The sequence below is a fragment of the Vigna unguiculata genome, chromosome 1 (genome assembly GCF_004118075.2).
Source record: "Vigna unguiculata cultivar IT97K-499-35 chromosome 1, ASM411807v1, whole genome shotgun sequence".
Classification (NCBI taxonomy): Eukaryota; Viridiplantae; Streptophyta; class Magnoliopsida; order Fabales; family Fabaceae; genus Vigna; species Vigna unguiculata.
The window spans coordinates 19,171,258-19,197,660 of record NC_040279.1 but is presented as its reverse complement, the minus strand read 5'-3'; the positions used below and the strand labels follow the sequence as shown (position 1 = coordinate 19,197,660).

General features: G+C 34.9%; 3 protein-coding genes and 1 long non-coding RNA gene across 4 annotated transcripts; 1 reads left to right on the top strand and 3 right to left on the bottom strand.

The window, feature by feature from the left end:
• Positions 1-633: 633 nt before the first annotated feature.
• On the top strand, positions 634-5,965 carry LOC114182556. The gene is made up of 3 exons (XR_003604121.1): positions 634-832; positions 1,038-1,153; positions 5,796-5,965. It is a non-coding gene; the product is annotated as an uncharacterized LOC114182556 (long non-coding RNA).
• Positions 5,966-9,957: 3,992 nt separating this feature from the next.
• Positions 9,958-10,695, bottom strand: LOC114189229 (probable basic-leucine zipper transcription factor P). Its single transcript, XM_028077951.1, has 2 exons — positions 10,616-10,695; positions 9,958-10,539 (listed from the first exon to the last, which is right to left on the bottom strand). The coding sequence occupies exon 2, from the start codon at positions 10,519-10,521 to the stop codon at positions 9,958-9,960; it is 564 nt and encodes a 187-aa protein (XP_027933752.1). The 5' UTR covers positions 10,522-10,539; positions 10,616-10,695.
• A 337-nt stretch (positions 10,696-11,032) lies between these two features.
• On the bottom strand, positions 11,033-12,502 carry LOC114189221. Its single transcript, XM_028077938.1, has 5 exons — positions 12,498-12,502; positions 11,874-11,950; positions 11,534-11,708; positions 11,329-11,458; positions 11,033-11,254 (listed from the first exon to the last, which is right to left on the bottom strand). The coding sequence occupies exons 1-5, from the start codon at positions 12,500-12,502 to the stop codon at positions 11,033-11,035; spliced, it is 609 nt and encodes a 202-aa protein (XP_027933739.1).
• Positions 12,503-23,695: 11,193 nt separating this feature from the next.
• LOC114189213 lies at positions 23,696-25,234 on the bottom strand. The gene has a single exon (XM_028077928.1). The coding sequence runs from the start codon at positions 25,232-25,234 to the stop codon at positions 23,696-23,698; it is 1,539 nt and encodes a 512-aa protein (XP_027933729.1).
• Between the last annotated feature and the right edge of the window lie 1,169 nt (positions 25,235-26,403).

The following is a 26,403-nucleotide window of genomic DNA, read 5'->3' as shown; positions in this document are numbered from 1 at the left end:
TTTTGTAAATAATTTTGGCAGTATTTAATTCTTAACAACTATTAATTTATTCTCATAACTAAATTTTGATAAGTAAAAAGAATAAAATTAGAAACTATTTATTTGATTTCTAATTAGAAATAAATATTATATCAGTTATCGAAAATTTGATAATATAATTAGAATCTATATTTTTAGTAATTAATAATAATAAAAAATATATGTTTATTTAGATGTATATTCCAAATCAAAACTATTCATATTTATCTCTGTATTTCAAATAAAATATTATCAAATTATTCATGTACAATTTAACATCTAATATTATTATATATTTTAATATATTTCAAATATTTAAAAATAATTATATTATTACATTACTTCAAATTTTTTATAAATAATTATTTATTTCTACTAAATTTATAATGTTCTAATCTAATTGTTTTAAAAAAAAATTTATTCTCTACTTTCTTTAAAATTAAAAATATTGCTTAAGAAATAAAGTTGAAAACATCAATCCCCCAAAATTTTCTAATTCCCTCCCTAAGACTAAAATAATTTTGAATAAAAAATACTTCCCTCCCTCTTCACACCTCTTCACATGGTATAGAATGAAAACAAAAAAAGTAATTCTGAAAGTTTTAACCTCCCGTCTTCTTTCTCACGACCAACTTCTTCCTCACCATACCACACCACACTACACTGTCATCTTCCTCCTTATCACACCACATTGTCGTCTTCGTCTTTGTCTTCTTTTTCACTGCCGGATTCCTCCTCACTTTAATCATTGTCACACTTTATCTTCCCCTTTCTCACTAGTTCCACCCTTTTACCATCGTTGGGCTTATGTTTGGTAAGTTATTGCTCATATCTCTCACTCTATCACTATCGATTATTTATTGTTTTTCATCATTGACATCTACTTGGTTATGGCTTGTTATGTATTTAAATTTAAACATCGACCACGGATTGTTGTGTTGAACAAATGTAAATTGGATCTGCTTTGTTCTGTGGTCTTGAACGAAATTAAAACCATAATTTTTGTGTTTGGTTTAAAGGCGGAAGTGGAGGAGAAAGGGATTTACTATGACACTGGAGAGGAGAAATGGGTTTGGGGGTGCTATGAATGGGATTTGAAAACCCAAGGTTCAAGCTCCAATCGTTTCTCAAAGAGGTAAGAGTTTGTAATGTTATGCTGCTCACACGTAAAAGAGGTCTCACTTTCCATGCAATTATTTGTGAACTTCATTCCTTTGTTCCGGTAACTATTTCTTGGATCTGTACTTTAGCCCCATATCGTCATTGTATACTCTGATACTTGTATTGTTTATATTTTTTTTTATCTCTTTGATGGATTTTAGAAATAAATGTGTTTGCATCCCCCACTTGGCCATTAAAATGCAACACTTGATAACGAAATATTATAGTTAGTGTTCAGGCTTATATTCAACCGTTGGAAAGTAGTCATTTAAAGCTTACCTAACTAGATCAAGAGCTTCAACGAGTGTTAAATATTTTCTTCCTTAATTGATGGCTAAGGGAGCCCCTAAGAATAGATAGGAGAGAGAAACATATATTTTTATTTTCAGCCTACTTTTTCATTCCTTCCTAAGGCTATGTATAGCCATGCAAAACCAAAATTGGTTACAATCAGAGGGTCCTCCTCATTTGTAGGAAAAGGAATTTACGAAACAGAAATAATAACTAAATTATTCTATGCAAAGAAATAGTGTGACTTAGCACTTCTAGAAAAAAACTAACATAGTGAGTTTTATGGGATGTAATCCTTCAGATGGTTGGTGTGGTGGTAATCCTTTTAGACCTTACGCTAGTCAAATGGACTGTGGTTTGATTGCTAACAATGTCCGCCTCTGGAAAAATCACCTTGTCCTCAAGGTGATAATCGAATTTGAGCTGTGCCCATTCTTCCCAACTAGTATTGTCTGGTGATAGTCTGAACCATTGAACAAGGACCATTTTGGTTGGGGATCTGTTGACTTATCCATGCGAGTAGCCAAAATTGCTAGGGGGCGAATTATTGGCTGGTGGTTGAAAGCCTCCGAAGGAATTAGAGTGGGGTCCAGGGTAGGGCCATGATGATGTTTCAGCAATGAACAATGAAAGACAGGGTGGATTATGGACTCAGGTGGTAAATCCAATTGATAAGCAACTGTACCAATTCGGGCAAGTATTTTGTAAGGTCCATAAAACCTCTTGGAAAGTTTGTGATAAGTGGAACTAGAGAGAGACCGTTGCCGGTATGGCCTGAGACGGACATAAACCAAGTCACCCACATCATAAGATATATCACGACGCTTGGTGTCAACATAATGCTTCATAGTAGCCCGAGCTTTAAGGCGTTTTCGCTGCAATTGTGCTAATCATGTTTGGCGTGATGTCAATAATGTATCGACAACTTCCATAGAGGATGAACCCAGTAAGTAATGAGAGATAAATGGAGCTGGTTTGCCGTAAATGATATGAAAGGGTGAATACCTAGTGGAAGAGTGAGTAGAAGTGTTATAAGACCATTCAGCCAAAGCTAAGTACTTGGACCACTGGTGGGGATTGGAATGGACAAAAGAACGGAGGTATTGCTCCAAAACTCTGTTAAAGACCTCCGTCTGGCCATCCGTTTCTGGGTGATAAGATGTACTCATGCAAAGTCTAGTACCACTCAAGCGAAACAATTCCCCAAAACTTACTAATGAAGATAGGGTCGTAGTCAGATACGAGACTACATGGTATGCCATGATATTTACAGATAATATCAAGAAAAAGTTGGGCCACCTTAGAAGCAGAATATTGTGTTGGTAATGGTCCTAAATGAACTCCCATAGAGAATCAGTCTACAATGACAAGAATAACGGTGAAGCCTTGAGAAGATGGTAAGCCAATGATAAAATCAAGGGACAAATCTTCCCATATAGCCGTAGGTACAGGCAAAGGTTGCAAAAGACCATGTTTTTGTGTATCAGACTTCACTTGTTGACAGATAGAACAATGTCGGATGAAAATTTTAACATCATTACGGAGTCCATCCCAATAAAAATTGGCCAACAATCGAGTAACAATTTTGGTTATGCCCATGTGGCCACCAATTGGAGTACTGTGGTATTCATCAATATGCTTGAGGCGGAAGGCATTACCGAAATCCAACAAAAAATGATTTTTGTATAAAATCAATCCATTATGCAACGTATAGTCAGGAAGAGCAGCAACGTCAGTTTGAATATGTAAAAGTAATGTATTGTAAGCAAAACTAGCTGCCACCGATTGTCTCAACTGATCCATAAAAATGAAATTAGGCATGGAAAGGACATAACATACACCAGAGGAAACAGTCGGGCTTCGAGAGAGGCCATCCGCAACAACATTATGAGAGCTCGGCTTGTAATGGATCGTGTACTCATACCCCAGTAGCTTAGAGAGGTAATGTTACTGTTTCGGAGTCTGGATAACCTGTGACAAAATCTCTTTGAGGCTCTTATGATTGGTATTCATAACAAATGGGTATCCCAAAAGGTATTGGCGCAATTTCTTGACGACCGAAGTAATGGCATGTAGTTCCCTTACATAAGTAGATGAATGTAGAAGTTTGTGGCTGAATGGTTTACTAAAATATGCCACTGGCTGATTGCGTTGCATTAGAACGACACCTATAGCTGTTCTAGATGCGTCTGCGTTAGTAGTGAAAGGTATAGAGAAATCTGGCAAAGCGAGTACGAGGGCCTGGGTCATAGCTTGCTTCAGAATGGTAAAAGCATGTTAGGCTTCCGAAGTCTAGGTAAAGGCATCCTCTTTGAGGAGAGCCGTAAGGGGGGAGACAATAGTGGCATATCCTTTGACAAATTTTCGATAAAACCCAATAAAACCGAGAAAGCTACAAAGAGCCTTGATGTTGGCAGGAGGAGGCCAAGTCAGCACTGCTTGAATCTTGGAAGGGTCAGGTTGAACCCTAGCAGCGGAAATGATATGGCCTAGATATTCCAGTTGCCTTTGTGCGAATAAGCATTTAGAAAGTTTGAGATAAAACTGACTGTCCAACAAACATTGAAATACCTGTTCCAAATGGTAAACATGTTGTGGAAGAGAGGAACTATAAACAAGGATGTCATCGAAGAATACAACAACAAAACGACGGAGAAAAGGGCCGAGGAGGATATTCATGGTAGTCTGGAACGTTGAGAAAGCGTTACAGAGACCAAACGACATCACTCGGTACTCATAATGTCCATGGTGAGTACGAAAGGCAGTCTTAGCGATATCATCAAGGTGCATCAATATTTGGTGGAAGCCTTGTCAACGATCGAGCTTGGAAAACCAGGTTGCACCACCGAGCTTGTCCAACAACTCATCAATGGTAGGCATCGAGAAATAGTCACGGATAGTGACGACATTAAGGGCCCTGTAATCTACACAACAACGCCAAGACCCATCTTTCTTGCGAACTAGCAGGACCGGTGAAGAAAACATACTCATACTTGTTTGGATCATGGACTTGCAACCACCGTCAACGAGAATGGAAACAAGTTTGTTGCCAATCTGCCCTTGGCTGTATGGTGGATGAGCCAATACTGCCAATGGGTTTCCAAGGCAGGGAGGAACCCGAACCAAGTATTGATCTGATTATTCTGATACATCCACTAGTACCAACTAAGAGCTGGTCCGTCCATATAAAAGGAGGCTACCTGAAGGCGTTCCTATTCTGGTGTATTGTGGTAATAAAAAAATTAGGAAATTTTGAAGATCCAACTAAGGGCGTCAATCCCATCAAATCGGGGAACTTCAAGTTTCATGTGTGGGTGACGAAAACTCTCGGGGGAGGTGTGGATTGAAGGTGAAACGTATGGTGTTGGGGAGGGTGGGCAAACCATCAAAAGGGAAAGTTGTTCCAGGATAGAATTAACTTTGACGGTCAAATAATCCAAACGTTCGGCATTGGTAGGGCGGTTGGCCATGGAGGAAAGGTACTTAATGAAAGCACCAAATTGTTAAGTATTTTCTTCCTTAATTGATGGCTAAGGGAGCCCCTAAGAATAGATAGGAGAGAGAAATAGATATTTTGATTTTTAGCCTGCTTTTTCATTCCTTTCCAAGGCTATGTATAGCCATGCAAAACCAAAATTGGTTACAATTAGAGGGTCCTCCTCATTTGTAGGAAAAGGAATCTACGAAACAGAAATAATAACTAAATTATTCTATGCAAAGAAATAGTGTGACTTACACTTCTAGAAACAAGCTGACGTAGTGAGTTTTATGGGATGTAATCTTTCAGATAGGCTGGTATGGTGGTAATCCTTTTGAGCCTTACGCTAGTCAAATGGGCTGTGGTCTGATTGCTAACACCGATCTAGGCATCAGCTAGTGTGCAATTATTCCATGGAAGTAGAATATGCTCTTATTTTTAGTGAAAACTTTGCCAATCTATGCTCATATTCAATTTAAACTCAAATGAAAACTTTTCTCTTTCAGTTTTGCTTACCTTCTTTTTTATCCTTGTCCTTTTATTTAGTTTCAGTTCATAAGTTTTCCCTTTAATAGGTAAATTTAATGGGTTGAACCACTGGTGGAAAATTGAATTTATTAAATTAATCTTGTTGCGACACTTTGATAAAAAAATAGGACAATGGTCTGTTAATTAGCCATTTTTATATGTTAGGTCACCAATTTTAATTGATGAATAATAGTAACAGTGTTCCATGAATAATATGCTTCAACTTTCGTATTAACTTTCTTATTTGTGAGAACTATATAATGGTTGCAAGCCTATCCTTTTGCATTTTGGTACTATTTATAAATGTTTTTATTTGTAGTTGTGGTTCTTTCGAGAAGAGGACATTTGAAGAAAAATGGAGCAATTCATGAAGCAAGACATTAAATGCATATGCCAACAAGATGACCATGAGTAGATGACCATGTCAGGCTCTTTTGATTAATAATGAAGATGATAAATCACATGAAGACTAGTTATGTTAAACTTGTATATTTATTAAGAGTTATTTCTATTTTGATTTTATATTGATCATATAATATGAATTTTATACTAATTTTTAGCATATTATATCATGGAGTTGATTGTTATTTAACATAATTAAATTTGTAGCATTTATGCCAAGGTTAGAAAATTATTTACAGGTAATTCAAAATATTATTTATATGTAAAATCATGTACATAAAATTAGTTATTTAATATCAAATTATATTGGTTATTAATGTTTTTTATTTTGTGACTGATTTAGTCACCGATTTAGTCATTAAAATAGTTACCGATTTGACCATTGTTTAACCATTGTGTTAGATATTTGATTTAACCACAAATGATTATTTTAATTAAATTAAAAATCATACTTATTAGCCATTGAATTAGTGACCGAAAATTATTTTATTAAATTAAAATTTTTCTTGTTTAGTGACTGAATTAGAGACACAAATTTTGGTAGCTAAATTGGTCTCCAATACTTGAAGGTGACCAAATTTTCAGTGACCGATTAGCGACCGAAATTTTGGTGGCAGTTTAGCGACCAATTTTGAAATCGGTGGCTAACTGTTTTGTGACTACAATTTTCACCACTATTTATCCATTTAGCGACCGATTTCGTCGGTGGCTAAAATACTTTTTTCTAGTAGTGAGTTGTCATTGCTAAGAAATTAACGCAAATTAACTATAGTAACTTCCATATTTCATAGCCAATAAACAACAAAAAGTAAATTCAATCCAAAGTCATTTCTCATCAAACACAAAATTAAAATTTAACTAGTTAATTCTTATGAAACCTATAAGAATGGTTAGGAATATACAAATAATAAAAGATAAAACTAAAGAACTAACCTAATGCAATATGAATGAATATGAATGAGATACAAAGATATCCACAAGATAATATTGCTAAAGATCTAAAAAAATGCACCTAAAAGAATTAAAATGCAAATGTTTATGATATGCTAATAATATGAATATGCCTAATACTACTTTATAGCAATGAGGTTTGGGTATGCAATTATGGTAAACGAATTAAATTAAATCAAATCAAATAGTAATAAAGTGAATAACAAATACATAAAAGGTTTTTAAAATAATGATGGTGAAAAAGGTTGATTCCATTACTAGTTTCTAAATATGATCTATCATTGGTTATCTAAAGATTATTGTTCAATTGACTATTGTCTTAGATTTTCAAATCAATCAATGTAACTTTTCATTTAATTTTTTGGTGGCCTTAGTTTTAACCAAAGTAACTTGTCAATTAAAAGCAAGAACTTTTTAGATAAATCATAAAACATTTAACCAAATCAACTTCTCAGTTAAATATATTACTATGCCTAATCATATCAATTATTTTCCTCTTTTGTAAAAAGATAATCTACCAAAGTAACTTCTTAATAATTCTTGTTAAAGTTTTAACCTTTAATCAAATTAACTTCTCCATTATTGGCAAAATGAGGCTTCAAATTTACACTCATCAATTAGGTAGATTGGAGGGATTAATAAGCTAGATTATGAGAGCAATTTAGATGAAGATATGAGATTGGAGCACATGATTGTAATCAAGAAAATTCAATTATAATACAAAAGTTAAAGGCTAGAGATCGTAGGCTCTTCCTCTAAGCTATATGACTCAAGTAAGGTGGGTGAACCCAAGAATGAGTGGTGTGCGAAAGCTATGGAAAGGTGGGTGATATGGCTTGCTTTTGATGGTGTAATGGTGATGAGATGGTGGTATTTGAATGTTCTCAAGAGAGGTTGGCCAATTCATAAGAAAGGGTGGCTAGAGGAAACCTAGAAGGGGTGTTCTAGCCTTTGGTAACCTAAAACAGTTGTATGACACAAATTTGGCAACATAACTTTACTCAATTCATAGTTAGTTTTTACATGGGGGATACACTAATATTTATAAAGTTAGGTAACCCTAAAAGTGTCTCACAAAATGGGGAAGCAAAACCCTAATCTACAAACTTGGACACCAAGGGAAAAAATCCTTTCCATTAGGAGAATGACACATGATCACCAATCCTCTCCACTTAGACCGTGACACATGGCCACTAATCCTCTCCATTAAGAGCATGCCATAGAGCAAGAGCATGTGTCTAAAAAAAGAGAGCAACTTGGAGATCACTTTAGCCAAGGACCCACAAGCTTCTAGAAGGTTTGTGCTCCAAGCTAGGGTTTTTACCTTAGATCCAAGTGTCTCCTTAGGGTTCATATTCTCTAGGCCTAAAACCCTTCACTACAACCCTAGGCCCAAATACAAGGTCAAAAGAAGACCTAGACTACTTGACCCATTATACAAGGTCAAAATAAGAGCTTGGGCCTACCTTTCACATATGACTCCAACTCTTCTTGAGTGTGCTTGACCATGACTAGGGGGTGTGTCATCAACTAGCTAGTTAAGGAGACACCAATTCTAAATTTACCCACTATAGGATAAGATGGAGAAAAATAAAGAATGGGATAAAAGAGGTAGAGATATAAGGTAATTGGTGTGAGAAACCAAATAGGTAAAATGCATGGTAAAGGAATTTTTTGAAAAGAGATTCAGTCAATAACTAACATTAAAATTAAGCTTGCTTTTATAAAGGAGATTGAAATAAACGAAGTAATAAATCAATGTGGGAGTGCAAAGAGCCTTGACCCAAATGGATTTAATTTTCACTTTATAAAAACCAATTGGGAGACTATAAAATAATATGTAATCAAAGTTGCGAACTAATTCCAACAATTTGGGGAAATACTTAGGAGTTGTAATGCCTAACTCAGGAAATTTAGCCAACAAGAGAATTGAGACAAACATACCAACTTACACCATTTCTATTCTTAATAGTAGTAGGGGGTTGGTAGGGATGGTTAGACAGACAACAAAGAAACATTTGTACAAAGGTGTTAGTGTGGAGAATAAGGCAATTTGAGGTTAACCTATTATAGTTGGCCGATGACACCTTATTTGTATGTGAAGCTAACATGAAAAATATCATGGTCATAAAAACTATCTTAATAAGTTTCAAACTGGTGTCATGGTTAACTACCATAAAAGTAAAATCGATGGTACAAGGGTAGAAAAGGAAATTGTGCAAAAATTCTCCAAGATATTAAATTATAGCTATATGAAAGTCCCTTTTTGAGTACACTACAAGAAAGTTACGTATTAGCAAGGGAATAATCCCTAGCAAATCCCTCGCTAATCCCTCGCAAAACGATTTAGCGAAGGATTAGCGAGAAATTAGCGAAGACATTATGGCGTAGCTAAAATATAGGTAGCTAAGTAGCTAGAGAACCACGTTGTCGCTAATCCCTAGCTAATCCTTAGCTAATCCCTAGCAAACTAGTTTTAGCTAATCCCTAACTAATCCCTAGCAAAATAATTGTAGCTAATCCTTAGCAAATCGGTTGTAGCTAATCCCTAGTTAATCCCTAGCAAAGTGGTTGTAGCTAATCCCTAGCAAAGTAGGTGTAGCTAATATCTAGCTAATCCCTAGCAAAAAAGTTGTAGCTAATCCTTAGCTAATCCCTAGCAAATCGGTTGTAGCTAATCCCTATCTAATCCCTAGCAAATAGGTTGTAGCTAATCCCTAGCAAATAGGTTGTAGCTAATCCCTAGCCAATCCCTAGCAAAAAAGTTGTAGCTAATTCTTAGCTAATCCCTAGCAAACTGCTTGTAGCTAATCCCTAGCTAATCCCTAGCAAATAGGTTGTAGCTAATCCCTAGCTAATCCCTCGCGAATTGAATAATTTATCTCTAGCTAATCCCTAGCAAAATCATAGCAAATTGCATCATTCCAAAATATTCCATGCTTTTTACCTGTACCTTATGAAATGCATTTTAACATAAATATAAAATAAAGTAATAAATCTTGCCAAACATTTTATATGAAACATGTCAAATGTAATCACATTCAAAATACTAAAAGTAATGAGCATAATAAAAGTAGTCTTTACAATTGTCATCATACATCATTAAGTTTAAAAACAAAACATCATCTTCATATTTTGTTCTCGCCATGTTTCTTGACAGACGGTGGTGATGATATCTTTAAAGTAGGAAATATTTGTGTCTTGAAAAACTCCATCTGTGTTTGCATCTGTGTATGCATTTGTTGTTGTAAAAGTTTTTGCATTTCTACTTGTGCTTGCATTTGTGCTTGTATTTGTGCTTGGAATTGTGCTTGAAATTGTGCATGCATATCTGCTTGTGCTTTCAACTGAGCTTGCACCTGTTGTGCATGTGCCTCTATTTGTGCTTGTAACTCTATCTGTAGTTGCTTTTGAGATTCAGTTTGTAAATCTAACTGTGTCTGCATCTGTTGTTGCATTTGAGACATTTGTGTAGCTATTGCAGTGATTTCTTCAGTTGGAGATGCATGATTTGGATTTGTGGAAGGACCTACAACTGATGAAGATGAACCATTCACATTGATGATGGCAAGTTCCAAGCTACGACCGATACCGTGAATTCTACCTTTCTTATTTTCACCTCCCATTTTGATCCATACTTCAGAATCAACTTTAGGATGCTTTGATACATCTTCTCCATATTTTTCTACCATAGCACTTTCATATGATTCCTATATAGTAAATCAATCATTTTGTAATATAAGATTAAATAAGTGAATAAATTCTTACACATGTAATAATACTTACAATGAAATTTTTTGCTTTATTGGAAACATATTGACCGTCTTTTTTTTTTTTATGAACTTTGTTGTATAGTTCACCATAAGAAATAGACCCATTACGCTCCGCCTCCTGTAAAATAATATGTAATTCTAGATAATGAATACTATCAAAATTCAAATGTATATCAAAATTTATAATAAGTATGTTTATATATATATATATATATATATATATATATATATATATATATATATGATTGATGCATTAATGATATCCACCAAATGTATAAAATATATAAGTATTATTATAAAGTCATAGATATTACTAGAAAATGAATACCATCTTTTTCAAGTGTTGTCCAAAGCTTATTGACCCTCTAGTGTGCACCATAGCCTCTGGCTTGGCAGCCCTATTGTTTTTACCAGCAATAGATTTCTTTTTTCAGTCTTGTGTCATCCATATGTCAATTAAAGCGTCCCACATCTCAGTCCTTATTCCTCTTGGCCCAAAACCTTTTAAGTCTTCTATATTATCTGAGTTTGCTCTTTCTCTTGCCTTTTTTCTTGCCTTAGCTAAAGAGTCAGAATAGCGATCCATGCATGTTAAATTCCAAACCTTTCTTGCCATGCTACGATCATAATCTGATGCAAATCGGTACTTATTCTACACCAATACAAATTTATCAAAATTAACGATAAGTAAATGTAATATAAAGATAAAAGATTATAGTAACTTGCCTTAAAATCATTGAATAATATTTCTTTCATATCAGCAGAATAAGTTTTCCATTTCTCAGCTGGATTAGGCATTCTCATCAATACTTCAGATATGATATCTCGAGTCACAGAATCAGGAACAAACCTTCTTCTGCATGTTCAAATAATCATTTTACAAACAAAAAATTAGCAACATTGAATTGAATATTTGATTGGATGTACTTACGGTCTGCTAACTTTTTGTACAGATATGACAAATCTCCTATCAACTTCATTATGAGAATATACACTTGAAGGATCTTGAGTAGGTACGTCATTAGATGTTGAATTGACATTTGATTGACCACCATCAAACACTGAGGTGGTAGGTGGTGATTGATTACCATCAATTGAAGTAGCACCTAAAAAAACATTGAAACTATAAATTGTTGACAAAGCTAATTTATTGCCTTTTTTCTTCTTTTTTTTTTCTCTTAATCTAAACAAAATGAATTGTCATTTGTTTTTCATGAAGATAAATGTTGTTAAATACATACAAAAATTTAGAGTGCTTTCAACAATTATACCTGGTGATTGCAAAATAGGATCTAGTTCTGAAGGACCAACATGACATTGAATAGGCCTAAGTTGACTTAGAGTGTACCTTGACCTCTACCTCTTCCTCGAATAGTCATTTTAGTTCCTGTCATGGAAATATAATTGTGACATTATTTGTAGCTAAAGAATTGATCCACCTAGCCTGAAAACTTATCTACTTCTTATTGAATATATAAAATAAATTTTTATTGTCAACTTAATGATTAAATAAAATCACCATGAGTTCATTACCAAATTGCCTTCTTAAGTCTATATACACATTCATACACATAAAAGCAATCATTGAAGAACAACTTGTAAAATATTGAACCGGTTAACTTGGTCCCTAATCTGTTTTCATGATTTAATTTGTGTTTCCATTGCATAATTCACATTTCAATTCAGAGTTCTCATTTGTTCATCATGGTGGGTAATATAGTTATGGTAGTTAATATAGTTGATCTTTTATTTTCAGATTTTATCACTAGTTCTGCATATTAGATTTCAATTTCTGAATTCATTTTATAGTTCTATGCATTGTTTAAGTTTAGTTTCATCATTTGAATCTTGTTCATGACTTTAATTCAGTTTTGATTGCATATTTCAGTTTTTACCCCATTTTAGAAAGTTAGGTTTATTAGTTTAATTAGTTTTCCCCATTTTAGAAATCTAATTTTGTACTTGTTCTTAGTATCAATTCTCGGTTTTAGTTTTCAATTAGTATGATTTTTGAATAAATTGCATGTTGTGTTCATGATTCAAACCATTTTATTGCATCTTAATTCAGTTTTGCATATCAATCTTCACAATGTCTATTTTTCAGTCACATACACTACTCACTAGTTTCATTTTAGTTTGTTGTCTATCTTTGTTTACTGGTTTCAGTTTGTTGTTTTAGTTTAGATTTCTGATTCTGAAGTCGTTAATTACATTGATGTATTGATTCAAGTGTGTTCCAATTGCTGTCATAATCTATTTCATATCTTAGTTTCGCTCAGGCATTTTATCCTACAAATTTGTCAAATTTTCATTTTCACTCAGACATTCTATCAAAATTATTGATGAAAAATTTCCTCTACCAAATAGGATGTGCAGTATAAAATTAAGGCATACTATTTTGTGCACCAAGGAGTTGATTTAGAGTGTCAAGAAAAATCTTAAAGAGAGTGCAGAAAATGAGCAAAGCAGGTTTCCTGGACACAATGGCCAAACGACTTACAATTAGTTACTTTAGAAATATATATAATAGTAATTCCTTCAAAAGACAAATTACATGATGGCATTCACTACACCAATACTCTTTTCCTAATTTAATGCATTTTCAATATAGTACACTATTCCATTCCAAGGATCTATTTGAACAAGTTTCACCATATGTCCTCCCAAGAGAGAAAAATAAGAAGAAAAAAAATGAAATTAAGTTTTCCATAAGCTAAAATTAACTCATGTACAAGTCAAAAATAATAATTAAAAGAAGATAGAAAGAGCTTCTACAAATTAGCTTATGCATTTTAGCTTATGTAAAAGTTCGTCCAAAAGTAAATAAAGATAAGCATGCTCACTTATAAAATTATGGAACAAGTGTGCATTTAGGGAGGGTCAGTATGACAAAAAAAAAAGGAAATCTTAGGACAAACCTTGATTGTGGCTTTTCCTCTTCCTTCATGAGAGTGATCGACTTTAAGAACCTGATGAGGTTTGCATCACGAAAGAAAGTGTGGGATAACAAGATTGAATGGATCCTATTTGGCAATAAATTGATTGAGTAGTAATAGTATGTACCTCGTAAATGCGCCCTGGAAGCAAGCACGACCAACACAATAAGAATGCAAAATGAATCTGTTAGAAAGCATACATGTTGAATTGAAACCACAGTAAAATTCAATAACCCAAGAGCATAGGAACCTTGCTTTCCAATGATATTTCCCACTCTAATCTGCACCGCAAAAGACAGTGAAGAAGCAGCTATAAAAAACTTGACCAAAAGCTTGAAAAATATAAAAGAAATAGAGCAGGTTCCAGAATCTAAATTACTAGGAAGAATATTAAGGTAATGAAATGGAAAAGAATCAATCATAACCATTCTTCATCAGATTCATCTAAATCCATATTTGAATCATCTAAATCATCTAACTTCTCATCTTCATCCATGAACCCATCATCCTCATTGTGTTCATTGTTGACCTCATCATGATTTACATTTTCAATTGAACTTTGTATATCATCCATATTTACTTCTTCCATTGGAGCATGTGCGTCAAATAGTTGTATGATCTCATTGTCAATAAGAATAGTACTCATTCTCGTGGACTCTTCATCTTGAAAATAATCAATAGCAATGTGCTCATTTGAAAAATCTTCTTCATTATTCAGTGTCTCAACCATAAACAATTTTGCTCTAACCTTGCAAGATGCCCACCAATCACTAGTATTTTTAGTCCCACTTTGAGGATATTTTGTATAATAGACTTGTTGAGCTTGTCCAGCTAATACAAATGGCTCATTTGTTTGAAGCTTTGATTTATGATTGATATCAACCAACCCATAGACATTATCAACTTTAACACCATTGACAGGGTCAAACCAGTGACAATGTAGAATAACCACCTTGTTTTCAAATCCAACATATGATAATTCTAGTATCTCCTCAACAATACCATAATAGTCCAAATCATTTTCACCATATATGTTTCCTCGAACACATATCCCACTATTCATGGTGGACTTATTATGTCCATAATCCTTTGTATGGAATCTATATCCATTGACAATCAAACCATTATAAGAAGTCACAACCTTCAATGGGCCATAACTAATCTCTCAAATCTTTTGATCTTGGACATGACCTGTACTAACCTATGAATTATTGGAAAAGTGAAAACACATAATTATATTATTATTATAATTAATAAATATTAAATTGTACATTATAAAGAGTATGGGAAAGACTACTTACTTGTTGTTTCAACCATCTACTAAAATCTCTATCTCGAGCTATGAGTATTTCATCCTCAGATATATTAGGATTTCTTTCCTTTAGTGAATCCTCGAATTGTCTAACAATACGATAATTAATAACATAACTAATATAATTATAAAATGCATAAACATATAAATTAAAAAGAAAACTTACTGAAGATAAGATTCTGATTCTTTACAATTCACCAAGATATATGTCTCAGCAATATGAAGTTCTTCATCTGTTAAGAATCTATGTTGACCTTTGCCAATAGGGCGACATGGATGTTTAAAAATAGACAATTTATCATCCAGTTTTTGTTCACCACCATCATCATTACGAGGAACATTAGTGTACCTTGTTTGAATGCTTGGATCAAAATATAATGAAGCAAAGTTAGAAATTTCTTCCAAAATATATGCTTCACAAATAGATCCTTCAACTTTTGCCTTATTTCGAACCTTCCTTTTCAAGTACAACATACATCTCTCAAATGGATACATCCATCTATATTGCACAGGTCCTCCAACCTTAACTTCATATGGGAGATGTATTACCAAATGTTCCATTGAGTCAAAAAATACTGGTGGAAAAATCTTCTCAAGCTTGCAAATTGTTTCAATGATGGAAAGTATGACATTGTCCATGACAGAAACACGTATTCCAATTGCACAAATGTCTTTGAAGAACAAACTCAGTTTAGTTAAAACTTTCCATATTGGCCTTGGCAACATGTCACGAAATGCCAAAGGAATAAGTCTTTGCATAAAAACATGGGAATCGTGACTCTTCATTCCGTATATTTTTCCTTCATCTAGATTAATGCAACGTGATAGGTTAGATGAGTACCCATATGGAAACTTCAGTTGTTTTATCCATTCATGATGGCTTCTTCTTGTCTCCATTGAAGCTTGCATGAAGAATGGAGGCTCCATGGATGGTGTTGGATGTGGAAGCATGAAGGAAAGAAGCTTAAGGTGTTTGGTTTGGTGTAGGTGAAAGGATTCTTAAGAGAGGTGAGGCCAACTCCTAAGGAAGAAGACTAGAGTAAACTAGAGAAGAGTTTACTCTAAGGTGAGCGAGCTCAAAAGAGATTTGTGCACAAATTTGGGCAGCAATTCATTACTCAATTTCAAGCTGAAAAATACATCTCCTAAGCCTTCTATTTATAGGCTAAAATGAGACCAAGGGGTCTCCAAAAAGTGGAGGGAAAAAGGAGTCTAGAAAGTTGAATTTTGGAGCCAAAAAGGAGCATGTGGGAGGTGTGACTTGCCACCTAAGCAAGTCACACTTGTCTTGCCATGGGAAGCTAACTCTCATCCTTGGAGAGCAAGTTTGAGAAGCTTCTAGGCTTTTCTAGAGTAGACACACTACTCTTGGCCCATTTGGCCCAATTCCCCTTTTTGGTCCAAAATTACTTCTAAAGCCCACTTTCCTCTAAGGCCCAATACATGGCCCAAAGAAAATCCTATTCTACTGGGCCCAAAATACAAAGCCCAAAATAAAATCCTAATCTAGTATTTACAAGCAAAATGTCCTAGGCTAGGTCTTCACATCTTCCTTGGCCCATGTGAAGTTCATCTTGGGCCTTGCATGCGCATTTAAGGCCCATTCCTCTTGTATTCTCCTAGCCATGGCTCTTGTTGTAGGTCCCTTGGCTCGAGGTATCTCATCATCCCCTCCCTCTTGAGAAGGATTTGTCCTCAAATCTATAGTCTCTGCCTCATCATCTGTACCACCTGCAAAAGGTATTAAGTCAGCAACATTAAAGGTGGCATGCACATCATAGCCTTCAGGCAACTCTAGCCTATACGCATTATCATTTACTCTTTTCAGCACTTTAAAGGGACCATCACCTCGAGGACTAAGTTTAGACTTCCTTTGCTTAGGAAATCTATCTTTTCTAAGGTGTAGCCACACCCAATCCCCTTCTTCAAAAATCATTTCCCTCTTCCCCTTATTGTTGTACTTAGCATACCTCTCTGTTTGTTGCTGGATTTGGCTTTTAATCTTTTCATGCATCTTTTTAACAAAATTAGATTTTGCCACCCCTTCTTTATGAATAAAATCAAAAGATGTAGGAAGTGGTAGCAAGTCCATGGGAGTGAGAGGATTAAAGCCATAAACAACTTCAAATGGAGAGATTTTAGTAGTCCTATGAACTACTCTATTGTAGGCAAACTCAATATGGGGAAGACATTCATCCCAAGATTTATGGTTCCCTTTCAAAATTGCCCTTAACATAGTAGACAGAGACCTATTAACAACTTCATTTTGCCCATCAGTTTGTGGGTGACATGAAGTAGAGAAATTAAGCTTAGTTCTTAACCTTGACCAAAGTGTTTTCCAAAAGTGGCTAAGGAACTTGGTGTCTCTATCAGAAACTATGGTGCGGGGTATACCATGAAGCTTGACCACATCTCTAAAGAAAAGCCTAGCAATGTTGCTAGCATCATCCACTTTGTGGCAGGGTATAAAGTGTGTCATTTTGCTAAAACGATCTACCACCACAAAAATGGAATCAAAACCCCTTTGTGTTCTTGGGAGTCCTAAGACAAAATCCATACTTATATCTTCCCAAGGGGCTGAAGCAACAGGCAAGGGTAATCCATGAGGCATTGTTTTAGACTTAGATTGTAAGCATGAAACACATCTATTACAATGCCTTTGGACATCCTTCCTAATATGGGGCCAAAAGAATTTCTCTTTTAAAAGACCTAGGGTTTTTTCTACCCCAAAATGACCCATTAATCCCCCTTCATGTGTTTCTTGAACAAGGAGTTTTCTTTGTGAACCTTGGGGAATACAAATTTTTCCTTCTTTAAACAAATACCCCTCATTCACATAGAAACCTCCTTGAGGTCTTTCCATACATTCAGCATAAGTAGAGGAAAACTCAGAATCTTGATTATACATTTCTGGAATGTGATCAAATCCAAGAATTTGGGCTCCCAATTTTGAAAACAAGGTGTGCCTTCTAGACAAGGCATCGGCCACCACATTACTTTTGCCCTTCTTGTACTTTATCACATAAGGAAATTGTTCCAAGAATTCCATCCACTTAGCATGTCTTTTATTGAGCTTATGTTGGCCCTTCAAATATTTTAGCGACTCATGGTCACTATGAATGACAAACTCTTTGGACACAAGGTAGTGTTCCCAAGTTTGAAGGGCCCTAACTAAGGCATACAATTCCTTATCATAGGTGGGATAGTTGAGGGAGGCACCATGAAGTTTTTCACTGAAATAAGCAATTGGGTGCCCTCCTTGCAACAACACAACACCTATTCCTACACCGGATGCATCACACTCTAGCTCAAAGGTTTTTGAAAAGTTTGGTAAAGCTAGAATGGGTGCATTGGTGAGATTTTCCTTGAGTTGCTGAAAAGCAGACTCTTGTTTTTCACCCCAATTAAAAGATACATCTTTCTTGACAAGTTCATTGAGGGGTGAAGCCAAAGTAGAGAAGTTAGGAACAAACCTCCTATAAAAGCTTGCCAAACCATGGAAGCTCCTAACCTCTCCAACATTTTTAGGAGTAGGCCATTCTTGGATGGCCCTTATTTTTGTAGGGTCAACATGGACCCCATTTTTGTTCACAACAAAACCTAAGAAAACTACACTATCTACACAGAAAGTACATTTCTCTTTATTAGCAAACAAACTATTTACCCTAAGGATGGTAAGGACAGACCTCAGATGGTCTATGTGCTCATGCAAGCTCTTGCTATAAATCAAGATATCATCAAAATAGACAACCACAAACTTTCCTATGAACTCTCTAAGGACATGGTTCATTAGCCTCATGAATGTGCTAGGTGCATTAGTAAGCCCAAAGGGCATCACCAACCACTCATATAGTCCAAATTTGGTCTTAAAAGCGGTTTTCCACTCATCACCTTCTTTGATTCTTATTTGGTGATAACCACTCTTTAGATCAATTTTAGAAAACATGAGGAACCCATGCAACTCATCAAGCATGTCATCAAGCCTAGGGATTGGATGCCTATATTTAATGGTGATGTTATTTACATTCTCCATTTCCCATCCTTTTTAGGTACTAACAAAACAGGCACAACACAAGGGCTAAGGCTCTTTTGAACCCAACCCTTCTCTAACAACTCTTGGACTTGAGACTCTATCTCCTTTGTTTCTTGAGGATTTGTCCTATAGGCTGGTCTATTTGGTAGACTAGCCCCAGGCACTAAATCTATTTGATGTTCAATTCCTCTAAAGGGAGGAAGCCCAATAGGCCCTTCCTTAGGGAATATATCCTCAAACTCTTTCAAAAGATTTTCAATTTTAGGAGGTAGATTCTTAAGTTCAAGAGCTGTGGCAGTACATGTGAGTGTTCCTTTACACAACAAGAGGCATGAAGGTTGTTCATCATTGAGAACTTGGTTCAAAGATTTTATAGTCAAAATGTTCTCATGTTGAATGACCTTGGGAGAAGGAACACCAATCTCTCCCACCTCAGATTCATCTTTAGTTACTTTTTTGGGAGAGAGGGAGGACTTTTTTTTATCCTCTTTTCTCTCCTTTTCCAACTTCTTTCTCATTTGGATTTGATCCTCTACCACTTGGAATGGTGATAAAGGATGCAAGACAAATTTTTTATCCTTATGAGTGAAGGTGATTTCATTGGTAAGACCATTATGCATGGTTTTCTTGTCAAATTGCCAAGGTCTTCCCAATAAAACATGGCAAGCTTCCATAGGTACTACATCACATAACACACTATCTTTATATTTCCTTATGGATAACTTGACCTTCACTTGATGTTGGAATGTCAAATCCCCACTTTCATTAAGCCAATGCAATTTGTAAGGTTTTGGATGGGGAATGATAGTTAAAGCCAACTTATCAACCAACCTTGTACTACAACAATTGCAACATGAACCACTATCAACAATGAGAGAACAAGTGTTTTCTAAAATTTTACATCTTGTATGAAAGATGTTCTCTCTTTGTGTTGGCTCTTTTGGAATAGGTTGGTTGCTAAGAAGTCTTCTAATCATTAGAAGGTCTCCTTCACAAGGATAGGCAATTTCCTTAGCCTCATCATTAGACTCCTCACTAGAAGTCTCACTCTCACTTTCTTGCTCATCTTGACTACTATAGTGGTCAACACCCCTTAAGATCATGGTCTTTTTGGTGGGGCATTGAGATGCAACATGACCTCTACCAAGACACTTGAAACATTTGATTTCACTAGTGCGAGTGTGTGAAGATGTGCCTTCCCTTGGTTTCTCCTTTTCCTTGAAACTTTTGGAGGGTTCCTCTTTGACTTGCTTACCCTCCCTCTTGAATTCTTTCTTGGTATAAGAGTTAGAGTAGTCATTTCGAAAATTTTTCCTTAGAATTTGTTGCTCTACCTTTATGCAAAGTTGAACCAAGTCATTTAAGTCTTGGTAGGGCAACAATTCTACTCTATCTCTTATCTCAAGACTTAAGCCACTAAGAAACCTTGCAATGGTGGTATCCTCGGACTCCCTAATCCCAGCCCTCATCATATATAACTTTATCTTTTGTCTATATTCTTCCACTTTCATTTTATTTTGATGAAGTCTTTGGAGCTTATCCATTAGCTCTCTATGATAATAGGAGGGAATATGTCTTCTCCTAAGGGCTCCTTTGAGGTCATTCCAATATTTGACCTCGGGACTTTGATTGATTCTCCTATCTCTTTCGAGGGTAGTCCACCAATACATAGCATTGCCCTGGAAGCTAAGGGTAGCTAAGGGTACTTTCCTCTCCTCACTTATTTGATGGCAAGCAAAGAGTTGCTCAACCTTCATTTCCCAATCAAGATAAGCTTCAACATCATCTTTCCCATAAAAGTGAGGGAGGTCTATTCTAATGGCTCTTGGTTCCCTAGGCTCTCTTCTTTCTCTTCTTAGAGGAGGAGGAGGTTGATAGAAGTTGTCAACTAGTCTACTATCTTCTTCATAGTGTGTGACTAGTGTTGGAGTGTGGGAGTACAAATGTTGACTCCTATTACTCATCCTCTCATGCAACCATTCCATATTTCTTGTTCCCCTCCTCTCTTCATCTAAAAGTTGATGAAACCTATCTCTTTCTTGTTTTTCCCTTTCCCTTGCAATTATTTCATCTTCCTTCCAACGTAGTAGTGCTCTCAAATCAAAGACAATTTGTTTCAAACTTATTTCTTCTTCATTTGAAGCACTCATACATTGAGAAGGAGGTTGAGACATTTTTTTTTAAGATTTTAGAAGACTTTAGTCTTTAAAAGAAAATTTCAAAGAAGAAGTAGATAGCAAAAGCTTTTAGTTCTCCTCCAGGAAAGAGAGGTGAATCACTTGAATTGCTTACATACCAAGTCTTTCCTAGCCAAGGGAACTTGAAACTTTTGTACAAAACTTCTTAAATGAAATTAATTCAAAGACTAAGTTGACACACACTAAACTATCAAACAAGAAAATTAAAAACAAGAAAGATTATAAGCTATATGCAGCCTAAGTTTTGGTAGAAGTAGAAGGCACTTGGAACCTTCAAACTTCATCACTAAAAGCGTTTCACTAATGTATAGAAGAGGTTCTAGTTAGGATATGGGATTGAGTACCTAAGACTCCCCCAAGACACCTAACTAGGCCATGAATACAAGAAGGAAAGCATTACAATTTTACAACTCAATTTGAATACAATCAAAGTGCACAAAATGTAAAAGGTCTTCTTGGCTTTGTCTTCTTGGCTTGGTCCTCACAAGTGTTTCACTCTTGCACTTCCTCTTGATCTCACCAAAGAGGATTCTCTTTCGGGACTAGGTACTCCACCTCCTAGGATGCTACCTTATGAAAATTAGATCACCTCCAAAAAGAAGTATGCACCAAATATAGAAACCAAACCAAAAGAGGTCAAGAAATAAAGCAAGAAAAGCACAAAATTATAATTGTTAAACCAAAAGTGAATAATGCCATGACAAACTCAAAGGATTACCAAAGAAATGACAAACTAGAAATAAGGTAAAGAAACAAGATAAGCACTCAAATGAATTACCTAATGAATGACACTAGAATGGATGAAAAACAACCAAAATAAGCTAGAAAACTGCACTGAAATTTGATTTTTCACTCACTGCCAGTCCAAAAACGTGAATTCAGGCCTCTGCTTCAGATATTTTTCATTTTTTCATTTCTCAACATTTTTCAATGATTCTTTTTTTCACTTTTTTTCACTTTTGGATTTGCACCGGCCGATTTTTTATGATAAATCAAATACAAACAGTGTGCAGTCAGACAGAAACTGGAACAGCAGTAAAATGCAACAAAATAATGCTCTCAAACTCAAGTGATGGTAGTGATTCTAGTGTACTTCTTTTGCCAATTTCTTTTGATCTTTTCTTTTGATTCTTTTTGGCACTTGCTTGTATTCTTTTTGTGCTCTTTTTCTTTCTTTTTATAGCTCTTACAACAGCTAGTTTCCACCACAAAACAGAATCACCACCACACTATGCTTGATCATTTGCATTTTAATGGAAACAAAAAGCACAAAGGAAAAGGAAACTTAAAGGAATCAAAAGAAGATCATGAAACACAATGAAACACAATGGAAATTGACTCTAAGACATTGCTAAGATCTAAATAGCAATCTGAACTCAAAAACAAAAATGAAAAAGCACCAAAGCACAATTAATTGAAAGGAAATTTAGTGTGGTTTATGGTGATTTTAAGCAAGCACAAGGAAAATTCCCACTGGACATTAAGATAACTAAGGTTATCTAGATGTGAAGGTTCATTTCCAAGGCTCAAAGAGAGAAGAGAGTGTTAATTTTTAAGGATTAAAAACTGCACTCAAATCTGAAAAAAAATTCAGCAACACATCACCAACAAATTCAAAGAAAATTAAAAGCTAAACAAGGAATTAATGACATATATGGACTAAACATGACTCTAGACAAAACATATGGATCTTAAAATCAAAATAAACTCAAGAATCAAGAGAATGAACTGAACAAAAAAAACAAATACTCAATTAAAATGAAAAGTAAATGGTAGAAACCAAATAGAACACCTAAAACACACAAGGATGGTTCAAGATGAAGCAAATGAAGATGAACCAAAGTAAAAAGACATTAATACTCAAAATAAAATGAACAAAAACAACAAGACAAGTAGGAGAAGTGATGAACAACACGGAATTGAAAAAAAAATGGAGAAGAAGCACTTAGCTCACTAAAACCAAGGCTCATGATACCACATGATGGCTTCTTCTTTTCTCCATTGAAGCTTGCATGAAGAATGGAGGCTCCATGGATGGTGTTGGATGCGGAAGCATGAAGGAAAGAAGCTTAAGGTGTTTGGTTTGGTGTAGGTGAAAGGATTCTTAAGAGCGGTGAGACCAACTCCTAAGGAAGAAGACTAGAGTAAACTAGAGAAGAGTTTACTCTAAGGTGAGCTCAAAAGAGATTTGTGCACAAATTTGGGCAGCAATTCATTACTCAATTTCAAGCTGAAAAATACATCTCCTAAGCCTTCTATTTATAGGCTAAAATGAGACCAAGGGGTCTCCAAAAAGTGGAGGGAAAAAGGAGTCTAGAAAGTTGAATTTTGGAGCCAAAAAAGAGCATGTAGGAGGTATGACTTGCCACCTAAGCAAGTCACACTTGTCTTGCCATGGGAAGCTAACTCTCATCCTTGGAGAGCAAGTTTGAGAAGCTTCTAGGCTTTTCTAGAGTAGACACACTACTCTTGGCCCATTTGGCCCAATTCCCCTTTTTGGTCCAAAATTACTTCTAAAGCCCACTTTTCTCTAAGGCCCAATACATGGCCCAAAGAAAATCCTATTCTACTGGGCCCAAAATACAAAGCCCAAAATAAAATCCTAATCTAGTATTTACAAGCAAAAGTTAATTTCTTGAAGTTGATTCACTCTGTTTAAGATATCTATACCACTCAAGTGTTCTGGAGGTAAAGAGTTTTCTACTACAGACTTCTTAAAAGAGTATCGATCATGACGAAAAGGATGATCAATAGGCAAATGTTGATGATGACAATCAAACCAACAAGGCTTTCTACCATACTTCAAACCAAATGATTTACTATTCTCCATACAATATGGACAAGCAAGTCTCCTATGAGTGCTCCACCCGGACAACATTCCATATGCTGGAAAATCATTTATTGTCCATAACAATGCTGCTTTCATAATGAAATTTTGTTTTTTCCATGTATCAAAAGTGTTTACCCCAATATCCCATAACATCTTTAATTCATCAACTAGAGGTCGGAGATACACATCTAAACTTTTACCAGGTGACTTTGGTCCAGGAATCACAAGTGTAAGAAATATGTATTCCTTTTTCATACACATACTTGGTGGAAGATTATACGGTGTGACAAAAACAGGCCAACATGAATATGGGGTACCTGTATTGCTAAATGGATTAAAACCATCTGTGCAAAGCCCAAGCCTAACATTCCGAGAATCTTGTGAGAATGTAGGATGTGTACGATTAAATTGCTTCCAAGCCTCTGCATCAGATGGATGTGTCATCACTGATTCATCTTGACGTACTCCATCTACATGCCAACGCATGTATTTTGAAGTATTCTTAGACATGTGTAGGCGTTGAAGTCTTGGAACAAGGGGAAAATATCTCAATATCGAGCAAGGAACATCCTTCTTATTTGTAGATGTCTTCATCTTAAATCGTGGTTCTTTACAAATCGAACAAACCTTCTTGTCACTATTTTCCTTGTAATACAACATGCAATGATTAGGACATGCATCTATCTTCTCATATCCTAATCCCAACTCACTAACCATTTTCTTTGATCTACACAAATTTTCAGGCAACCTTTCTGACTCTGGAAGCATGCTTTTAATTATGGAAATCATTCGATCATAACAATTTACACTCATGCTAAACTCTGACTTCAAGTTTAGGAGTTGTGTTGTAGCTGACAATTTTGAATGTTTTTTGCAACCATCCCATAAAGGTTCATCAACATCCCTTAATAAGTTGTAAAACTTTGCAGCTGAAGGATTTGGATCTTCTTCCACTTCAGAATTGATTCTACCCAAAGAAGCATCAATAATCATATCTACATATGGCCTTTTGCTCTCATCAATAAAATCTTGGATGACAGATGTTGATGACTTATCTTCCCATTTCTTCTCACCATGAAGAGTCCAATTTACATAACCATCAACAAATCCATGATGATACAAATGTTTCTCCACATTAAATGATGTCTCCCAATAACGATTTCTACACCTTGTACAAGGACAAGGAATGCATCCTGTTACATCTGGAATTGTTAGGTCTCTAGTAGCTATTCGAATGAAATCATCAACTCCATCTCTAAATTCTCCACTTATCATGCCAGATTGATCGTTTCTTTGTAACATCCATGTTCTATTAGGTCTCATGACTTGTCATTGGTGTGATACATTAAAACAATAATTATTTCAATTAAGCTAGCAATTAAAACAAATTGAATACCTAACCAAAATGGTACCACATTCTAGAAAAGATAAAGAAGAAGTGAAACTAACTATGGATGGAATACCATCAACCAAATCAGAAATATATAAGTGTAGAGTATGCAGATTTTGGTACTAAAAACAACTTATTATGATTAACTATTCCTATGATGTACAAATATGATTCTAAATGTGTTAACCGTGACAAAAAAAAAATCTTATTCTGCTGTGTAGATTTTAATTATAAAAATATCAATAATTATGTTCTCATTGTTTATTGATTAAATCAATTTGTTATTAATATATAAATTTTAAAAATATTAAATTTAAGAAAAATAGACAACTCGTTATTATTATTTTTTATATAGAAATATTTTATATATTTATAATAGAGCATTTGAGATATCCTAAAATTAGAGTTTGTAGACAATTAAAATAAGTACTGTATATTTTATCAGAATAACTAGTCAACAATATAAAATATTTACAGGCAATAAATTCAAATTATTGTTTGTAGAGAATGAAAATAAATACTATATATATATATATATATATATATATATATATATATATATATATATATATATATATATTACCAAAACAACATAGATAAAACATAGCATAAAAAATAAGTGAAGCATAATCAATAAAAAAACAATAATTATTTATCACAACAAAATATATAACTTAAATTTGTTATCATGTATACCATAATCAGCTTTGTTAATAATTTTATTATTCCTATATCACCAATGAGTAGAATAAATTTGCTAACCTTGTATTTCAATCTTCCCCTAAATGAACAAGTATACAACCAATAGACACCGCAAGTTTCGAAACCTCTGTTGCAACAATATAACAAGGAAATCGAGAATAAGAAACTATAAAATTTAAATATGATTTGTGTTCCTGCAGAATAAATAAGATAAGTTAGGCACAAGCGTCACCTTACCAAGTAGTCCGCTATCTCTTCGGTTGGTCTCTCTCTGATCGACACATGTCAGCTTAAACCCAGGAGGGGTTACCTGCAGAAGAATCTCCGAAGCTCAAGTAAGTCAAAGCTCTCAGAGAGTCAAATCAGTGATTAATGAATGTGTACCTTTAAATGATGGGGT